Source organism: Haplochromis burtoni, unplaced genomic scaffold (assembly GCF_018398535.1).
Source record: "Haplochromis burtoni strain Fernald_Lab_line unplaced genomic scaffold, NCSU_Asbu1 Contig_387, whole genome shotgun sequence".
Classification (NCBI taxonomy): Eukaryota; Metazoa; Chordata; class Actinopteri; order Cichliformes; family Cichlidae; genus Haplochromis; species Haplochromis burtoni.
The window spans coordinates 358302-367983 of NW_024582748.1; the positions used below are offsets into that span (position 1 = coordinate 358302).

Below are 9682 nucleotides of genomic sequence, written 5' to 3' on the forward strand. Positions count from 1 at the left end.
GCTTCCTGTGTGCACCTGAAACAGCGTTTTCATCACACGGCCGCCAACTCGTTCCGTGGTGATCAATAATCACCAGACGGACGCGGCTCTGTGACAGTTCAATCTCACTGATCAAAGTGAAAGCTCGTGATCAAGAAACAGGGTCAGCTCACCTGAGGAGCTCTCCTTCAGGCACTTTAATCACACCTGTGATCAGCTGATCTCCGAGTGGTCTGAGAGGTGTGTGATGTCACGGCTGATTATCAGCTCTGAGGAAGCAGGCTGAGCAAAAACAGATGATTGCTATCAAACCAGACTCCATGCAAAAAACATCTAATTTAAGCAGCGGCTCTCAGGTGAGACTCACCTGAGAGCCGAGCAGAGCCACAGGTAGCTCGGCTGCTCTCAGGTCAGTTTCATTGACCAGATAAAAGTGATCACTCACTCATGCTCAGTCTGATCATCAATCAAGCTGCCAATCAACCCTGACAGCGGCCCGTTTGATCAGCGTGTTTCAGGTAACGCAGGTGCGACAGGTGCGGGATTGGAGCGGGTACTGACCGTGGGTCTCTTCCAGGACACGCCGCGGACCTTGGAGGAGTTCGGGTGATAATTTCAACAGGTGAGTCAACGGTGCAGGTGTTGTGACCAGTTTGTGTATCAGGCTGTAAACATGTTAGCATGAGTCTGTGGGCACTGACTCACTGCAGTTCCTCTGACATCCAGCAGAGGCAGAGTGCTGATTGGGTAACAGCCACAAACAGAAAACAAACACAAAAACTTTTCTTCAGATTTTATTTGGACTGTTTCAGAGTCAGCGACCGCAGCATCAGCTTCCTGTCCTTTGCACGGTAACCATGGTATCTGTTATAACTGAGACACAGCAGCCAATCCAACGTGTTTATTTTACTTGCAAGGAAACAAAATCATTCACAGTGAACGTGTTGGCGATGCTCGCTGGAGCCTCTTTAGACTTTTTGCCAACATTATCCTCCAACACAAACGTGCACGTTAAACTGTTCAGCTACTGCATGATGCTAACGCTGCTTTGGATACGATGCCTTCAGCTTACCAAAGACAGTGCTGCCTAAATCATTTTCCCAGCATGCTCCTGGAGTGGCAGCTGTCAGTTGATGGTGAGGCACAGCCACTACAGAAGGAGATGAGGTCAGTGATGATGTCATGTATGTCAGCCAATAAGAGAGGGACTGCACTGCTTAGGTGTGGTTTACCTGCTGCAGGTCTAGCTGGATCCAGAGTCCTGAACATCCCTGAAGTGGGAAATAAGAAAACATTTAAAACGTTACGTACAAGCACAACCACAGACAGCTGAGGACACTGGGAACAGTGGGAACACTGAGTGGGAACAGTTCGAATACTGGGAATAGTGTGAGTAGTGGGAATACTAGGAGCGGTGGGAACTCACTGAAGAGCATCTCCAGACGGATCAAGCAGCCGATGAAACGGTCGAAGTCGATGGCGTAGCTTCTGTCGGTGTAGCGAGCAACAATCTCTTGGATCACTGTGCTGTTCAGCTGGAACCCTGAAACACAAGAGGAGGAGCCACCAGGTGAGACACGCATGCCAGGTAGACCTGTCCAGGAGCTCTGTTTTCCACCTGAGAGGGCCAATCATGGATACGTCTCCTGCTGTAGCTCCTCCCACAGCAGTAGATGTCAGCTTTGAAGGAGAGTTTGTGGAAGTGCGTGGAGTGGGCTGAAAGGGGCCGTCGGTTGGCCCCGCCCACTCCTACTAGGAGTCTTACCGGCTACAGCCAGAGCCGCTCTCATCTCGTGGCTGCTCATCGTGCCAGACCCGTCCGAGTCGTGACTCTTAAAGATCTCCTGCACACGGCAGCAGCGAGCAGTGAGGTCATCGCCATGCCGACTCTGACAGAAGCTGTAACAGTGCTCACACACAGGCAAGAACTCACCAGGTACGTCTGCATCTTCACCCAGCAGGCCCAGTCTGGAGCTGCCGTCAGTCTGAGGTCAGTTCAGGAACTGCACACCTGATCACCTGACGCCACACAGGTGAGTCACACGCATCATCGATAGTTGGCTCACACTCTGTAACTGCTCAGTCAGTTCGATCACTCATTGATCACGCATCAGTTTTCTGCTGATGGGCTGTAAACTGCGTGGATGTTAGAAAATTCTGGAAGTTTTCTGTGTTTTTTGTAGTTTCCAGTGGAGGCGTGTCCTAAAACTCTATCAAACACACGTTAGCATGTGATACTGTCTGCGTGTCATGATTTCGTATGAAGGATACATCCAGCAGGCTGATGATGTCACAGCAGGTTTGCAGGCTGAAGCCATCGGTTATAATGTCCAACCCTGAAATCAGAGCAGAGCACAACCATCAGCGGGACTTTCCTGTGGGCCCAATCCGGTGAAACGTTAAACTCTTCTTACTCCGCTTTGTCCAAAATCTGCTGGAGCTCAAAGGCGGAGATCTCCGAGTCCTGGAAAATATGAAAACATGTTTGTTGTGGACAGGAAGTGGAGCCGTGTAAGAACTGTGACATAAAAACTGCTGTTACGTTTCCACAGATCTGCATGAAGAGGTGTTTGAGGTGAGGGTCCACGTCCTTGTGCCTGATGTCGGGCTGGAAGGAGAACACGCTGCATGTTAATGAATGAAGCTCAGACGTCTCGTTCCTAAAACGTGAAGTGTGATTACAGCGGATCATGCACCTCCTGGAGGTCGGCGTCCTCCTCCATGGGGCTGAAACAGGAGAGCAGATGTCAGACTGTGTAGCGGTTATGCAGCGTAACCCTGTCACCCTGAAGTCGGGACCTGGTGTAGGCTTCCTTCTCCGTGAACACCCTCAGTACGAAGCTTCCTTTGCGGTGCGGTTCGAAGGTGGACGGGACGATGGCGTACTCTCCGGGTGGCAATTTGAAGCGATCGCATACCTCCCTCAGGTTGATGAAGGCGTGACTGCGAGCCACTGACTGGCCTCTCAGGAGGACGTCCGGGCCCAGGCGGACGTTAGAACGACCTTTATACGGACCGCTGAAGAATAAGAAGGTGAGACCTGGAGACGGAGGCATCTCTGAATTCTACCAAGGCATTTATTTGATTCAGGTTGTGGTTATTTTAAATGCACCTGTAGGCCGTTTGTTCTGCAGTCATCCATCCTCACAGGCAGCAAACAACAACAACAACAACAGCTGAGACTCGCCGTGCAAACGGCCAACTGCTAACTGCTGTACAGGGATGTGCTTCACCAATCAGCTGTTACTTAAACATGTAATCAGTAAAAGCTGATGAAATGAAACCCTCGTGTTTTTATCAAAGTGCGAGTGAGAAAGCCTCTGAGGCTCGAGAGTCGCCGATGAGGCTTCTGGCACACAGCTTCAGTTTGCTTTAAACTTCAGCCCTGAGTCGATAAACACACCCCTGCACTTTAGAAGAGGACTTCGTGTGTAAGTGCTCGTTCCAAAATCAGTGATCACATCTTTAGTCTTAGATGTGCTCCAGTGAAGCCTTTGTTGCTTGTCTAGGTTTGTGCAGCTCGCTGATGTTTGCTTAACTCTGCATCAACAAGTGTGTGTTACAGATAGCTCTTGGCTCTTTGTAACCTTATTTTCCTTATTGGTTTGGGGGACTTTGGGGCACTGAGCACATTTAACAGCATGCTCATTGTTCCCAGGTCCACATACAGCAGTGCTGCTCTACATCCTGTACAACCATCAATGCATTTGGCACAGGACTTGAACTTATCACCTGATTCACCCAAAGATGTACCTCAACTTCAAAACCTTCTTGCTTTGCATGATTACCTCACGAGTTATGAAACATTGTGCTTACTTTCAACATTTGAAAAGTCCAATTCAGTACGTAATATTACGAAGCAGAGACTCCCGTCTTATTAGTGCTCTTATCTGATAATGTGCAACCTAACCCGGTCCTGAGCTCAGACACCATCTGGATTTAAATCCTCACCTGAAGATTGTTCATCTTAGTGTGTGCAGTTTGTTAGATGGATATGGTCAGGGTTTGGGTTCGATCAACAGATGTGGATATTTAATTTCTGAAACGTGTCTAAGTATATATCTGATGACTATATTAGCATGACTGGATACAGTGTTTATCGTACCGGCTTACAGGCTTAAGAAAGGTGGCACTGTTGCTGCTTATGTTAAAGTTTGATGCCACAATGGTTCATCTGTTTGTTGTCCTTCTGCCTCTACAGGAGCGTTTCCTGTCCAGACTACAGTGAGCTTGGGTTAGCCGGTGACTCTAACTGGGATTGGCTCAAAGCTGTTTCATGATTTCAAATCTTTCTGTGATTCTATCAATCTTACCCAGCTGGTTCAAAGCCCTGAAAAGTCTACCTTGGTTATCCTGATTCTGACAAATGTTTCTCATAAATTCTCATCCTTGGGGGTCTTGTGACTTAAGTGTCCGCTGTGATGCTGCTGTTAATAGAAACACTGAGGTGCCCAAGTCCCAACAATGACTGGAGGAAAATAGGATTGATCCCTGGTGTAGGAGTAGCGTGGACATTTTTTAGGGATGTAAGTTGTGAATAAACATGCTCCATTAAAGAGATTTAGGAAAAAATGCCAGGTTCTCCCCAGAGCTGGCAGATATCATTCATGAGCGTAACCTTGGCCAAAGTTAGGAAAACAGGTTCTCCCACTGATTGGCTTCTTTCAGACAAATAAGAAACAAATGTATTTCCTCTATTAAGAAAGCTAAATCAGAAGACTATTTGTCACCACTGAGAACCTCCCTGGGAAAGTCTATGCCAGGGTGCTGGAAAGGAGAGTTTGTCCGCTAGTCGAACCTCGGATACAGGAGGAACAATGCGGTTTTCGTCCTGGTCGCGGAACACTGGACCAGCTCTTTATCCTCTCGAGGATACTTGAGGGTGCATGGGAGTTTGCCCAACCAGTCTACATGTGTTTTGTGGACTTGGAGAAGGCATTCGACCGTGTCCCTCGGGGTGTCCTGTGGGAGGTGTTGCGGGAATATGGGGTGTCTGGCCCATTGCTACGGGCCATTCGATCCCTATACAACCGTTGCAAGAGCTTGGTTCGCATTGCCGGCAATAAGTCGGACTCGTTCCCGGTGGGTGATGGGCTCGCCAGGGCTGCCCTTTGTCTCCGGTTCTGTTCATAATTTTTATGGACAGGATTTCTAGGCCAGCCAAGTGGCGGAGGGCTTTCGCTTTGGTGGCCTCAGAATCTCATCTCTGATTTTTGCGGATGATGTGGTTCTGTTGGCTTCATCGGGTGAGAGGCCTCCAGCTCGCACTGGAACGGTTCGCAGCCGAGTGTGAAGCAGCGGGAATGAGGATCAGCACCTCCAAATCTGAGGCCATGGTTCTCAGCCGGAAAAGGGTGGAGTGCCCACTCCGGGTCGGGGATGAGTTCCTGCCCCAAGTGGAGGAGTTCAAGTATCTCGGGGTCTTGTTCGCGAGTGATGGGAGAAGGGAGCCGGAGATCGACAGACGGATTGGGGCTGCAGCTGCAGTAATGCGGACGCTGCACCGGTCCGTCGTGGTGAAGAGGGAGCTGAGTGTAAAAGCGAAGCTCTCAATTTACCGGTCGATCTACGTCCCTACCCTCACCTATGGCCACGAGCTGTGGGTAGTGACCGAAAGAACGAGATCGCGGATACAAGCGGCAGAAATGAGCTTCCTCCGAAGGGTGGCTGGCCTCTCCCTTAGAGATAGGGTGAGAAGTTCGGCCATCCGGGAGGGGCTCAGAGTAGAGCAGCTGCTGCTCCACATCGAAAGGAGCCAGCTGAGGTGGTTCGGGCATCTGACAAGGATGCCCCCTGGGCGCCTCCTGGGTGAGGTGTTCCAGGCATGTCCCACCGGGAGGAGGCCCCGGGGCAGACCCAGGACACGCTGGAGAGATTATATCTCTCGGCTGGCCTGGGAACGCCTTGGTTTCCCCCGGATAAGCTGGAGGAGGTGGCTGGGGAGAGGGAGGTCTGGGCCTCTTTGCTTAGGCTGCTGCCCCCGCGACCCGGCCTCGGATAAAGCGGATGAAGATGGATGGATGGATGGAGAACATAAATAACCCACAGCAGTTGTGGAAAATCATTAAGTCTCTTTCAGTGAGCAGCAGCTCTAATGCTTTACCGGCCTATGTTTTTAAGGACTCTGTTCCTGTTTACGATAGGAAGGAGATTATGAACTGCTTTAACAAGCACTATATATCGTCTGTCTCTGTGTTTGACTCTGTAAAATCCAGCACAAACCCTCCAGCGTAAAATGGTAAATAGACTGATTCTTATATAGCGCTTTTCTACTCTCATTCACCCACTCACACAAGCTAAATTCACACTCTGATGAACGCATCGGAGGGCAACTTGGGGTTAGTATCTTGCCCAAGGATATTTGGCATGCAGACTGGGGAAGCCAAGGATCGAACCACCAACCTTCCAATTAGTAGCTGATCTGCTCTACCACCTGAGCCACAGCTACCTCATTAGATGACTGACTAGCATACATTGGTCAGCCATTTAACTTTGTTCCTTTCTCTGTGTGCGAGTAGTTAAAGCAGTTTTTGTACACCTATGATATTTTATCTGAATCATGTTTGAGGAAAAATCACAGAACTGTCACAGCTGCAGTGAAAGTGTCAGTGCCACAGGACTCTGTATTAGGTCCTCTTCTATTCATCATTTACATTGTGCCAGATGCAAACTTGCACTTCTGTGCTGATGACACAGTTATTTACAGCTGTGGTCCAACTGCTGTCCAAGCCTCTGACTCCTTGCAGAAAGTCCAGCACTCATTACTTAAACCTGTTCTCAATGCAGACAAAACAAAGCTCATGTTGTTTTCCCAATCAAGGAAGTTGGTTCACACGTATAAATATCCAGGTATCTTTAAATGGACCGATTCTTATATAGCGCTTTTCTTCTCTCCTGGAGTACTCAAAGCGCTCTATACAACAAGCCACATTCACACAAGCACTTCCTCTAAACTGAGATGCTTCCTAACTACATTCATACTCTATATTATGCTGCCCAAGGATACTTGGTATGCAGACTGGAGGAGCCAGGGATCAAACCAACAACCTTCTGATTAGTAGGTAACCTGCTGTACCTCTTGAGTTACAGCCACCCCGTCTTTATTGATGATTCGCTCACCTTTAAACTACATCTAGACAAACAAACTTTGATTTTCACAATAAGTTGTTTTTCTGTTAATACAAAGAAGCGACTTGTTGCTGCAACATTTCTACTGTTGCTGCATTATGGAGATATTCTACATATGAATGCTTCACAGGGCTCTAGAGTGCGACCAATTTGGTCGCAAATGCGACCAAATTTCTCCATGGTGCGACTAATAAAAAATACTTGGTTGCACCGGTGCAACCAAGTATTTTCTCGGAAAAAAAAAAAGTTTCAGCAACCCTGAAAGTCTCCGTGTGTTCAACAACAGACACACATTATGCCCATGTCTTGTTCTAAACCAATCAGAGATACTCAGAGGCGGGGACCTCTGTGATTGGCCGTGGTCCAGATATTCCTGCAGACCTACTTGTGTTTACGTTTGAAAGTGCGGGCAGATAGAGAAGGGTGAGTAGCCCAGGTCAGAAGTGTATGAAGTTGGTATTGAGAAAATATGAAAAGAACAATTGATAACTTTTTCGTTAAGTTAAGGCCTGATCAGTCCAAAATTCTGAGCCAGCGCTCTGACACGGAGCCATCAACCTCTGTTTTTGTCAAACACTGGTCCGGAGACGGCATCAGAAAATGAGCCACATACGATCGACTCCCAGCCGGAGTCCACTGAAAGTAAAAGTGAGAAAATGTATAAATTTCGAATCGAGTGGCTTGACCAGTTTCCCTGGCTAAGATACAGCCAAGCTGACAATATGATGCACTGCATTTATTGTCGCGAGTGTGGAAAGACCATGGCCGGCAACACGCATTTGTCACTGGTGCTAATACGTTTCGAATTGAAACGCTGAAAAAGCATACAGCATCGAGAAGACACATTATATGCCGCGATAAATGCTCTGCCAAAATGTCCCCGCTCCCCACTGCCTTTCAGCGGCAGGCAGGAGTAAACAGGTCATCGGAGGAGGCCGAGATGATCATTAAGTTTAACATCGCCTACAATATTGCAAAAGAAGAAGTTCCGTTTACTAAGTTCAAGTCAGAAATAACTCTTCACAAGAAAAATGGCTTGGACATAAACCCCACATACAGCAATGATGTTGCGTGCGCCCAGTTTATAGGCGTAATCGCTGACACACTGAAAAAAAAGACGTCAGTGGAAATTGCGAACAGTACATACATGGCCTTCCTGATCGATGGAGACACAGACATCGCCACAAAAGAATGTGTCATTGTGTACGCTCGTATCTTGCAAAAAGGAAGACCAGCGAATATACTGATTGGACACATTGAGGTCCAGCATGCCCATGCCCAAGGTAAGCCATGTCATGTCACGTAGCCTATGTATATGATTAATAATATTACGTCGTGTTACTGAATTAACCATATCTAGCATGTTCTTATCATTGAAAATTAAACATAGCAATAATACATGAATATAGAAACTCAAACTGAAAAAGACTGCATTGTAAACTCTTGATCTGATAAGTAAATGGTATTTTTTTTAAAATTTGTTTAGGAATTGATGCTGCCTCAAAGAAAGCATTTGCTGCTCTTGGGGACCAGTGCAGTAACTGGTTGGATAAAATCATTGCTATGGGGGCTGATGGAGCTGCTGTTAATTTGGGCAGCAAAGGGGGTGTCAAGTTAATCAATTTGAAAGGTTGTTAGTTAATCATTTACAAATCAAAAAAAACGTGAACATGTAAAACTGCGGTGTTAAGTAATGCAGTTAAAAAATTTGGGTACGCCTAAATTTTGTGCTGGTGCGCCTAAATTTTATTTTTAGGCGCACCAGTGCAACCATGGCAAAAAGTTAGTCTAGAGCCCTGCTTCAGTGTCTTTGAATGGTTGATACTGTGTGGGTCACAATCAGCCAAGGTTTGGGGTGATTGTGACCCACACCTGTTTTCACACCTCACAGACAACTTTGGCTACGTCCGCACTAGCCTGGATAGATTTGAAAACGCGTCCACGCTATCGTTTTCAGTCGTTTTCACAGAGTCTTTCATTCACATTGAAACGGCCCAAAACGCTGACGTTCCAGTACTGTGCATGTGTGAAACGCAAGAAGATTCGACCTGCCTCATTTCTGTCTGCCATTTATTTACTTTCCAGCTCTTTGAAACGTCGCGGCAAAATGTCGAGGAAAAGCACCGAGTTTTTAAAATGGACTAACAATGAGGTGGAGTTGTTGCTGCGAGTAACACAAAAGTACAACGTTGCAAAAGCGAGTGAGAATTAAAGAATTTGAAGAAAAGCTACCTGAAGCACGTGCAGACTGATGTTAATCTTTAATAGGGCAGACAAAACAATGCTGTGTAATGCCCTCCACTATCTTAGTTTAATTGGTCACTGCATCACATGACTAACATATATCATTGTTTTATAAAGTCGCCCTTTTCGCTGTCCACACTGCGACACAAAAGCAGCATTTTCAAAACACTTCGTTTTCTGTCAGGGAAAACGCGTCTCAGTGTGGACAGGAGGCCAAAAGGGAGAGAGAAAACCACGCGTTTCAAAATGAAAGCGCAGTAGTGTGGCCGCAGCCTTAAAGAAGCCCAGACGCTTTTCTTTCCACGCTCCTTGGACCATTCGTTTTTTTAAA

At 47.2% G+C, this 9682-nt stretch overlaps 1 protein-coding gene across 1 annotated transcript; it reads right to left on the reverse strand.

Annotated features, from left to right (window-relative positions):
• Positions 1-778: 778 nt before the first annotated feature.
• Positions 779-3035, reverse strand: LOC106632331 (calpain-1 catalytic subunit). The gene is made up of 8 exons (XM_042212683.1): positions 2894-3035; positions 2676-2808; positions 2522-2587; positions 2394-2443; positions 2251-2315; positions 1913-1964; positions 1406-1522; positions 779-1250 (listed from the first exon to the last, which is right to left on the reverse strand). The coding sequence occupies exons 1-8, from the start codon at positions 3033-3035 to the stop codon at positions 1072-1074; spliced, it is 804 nt and encodes a 267-aa protein (XP_042068617.1). The 3' UTR covers positions 779-1071.
• Positions 3036-9682: the final 6647 nt, after the last annotated feature.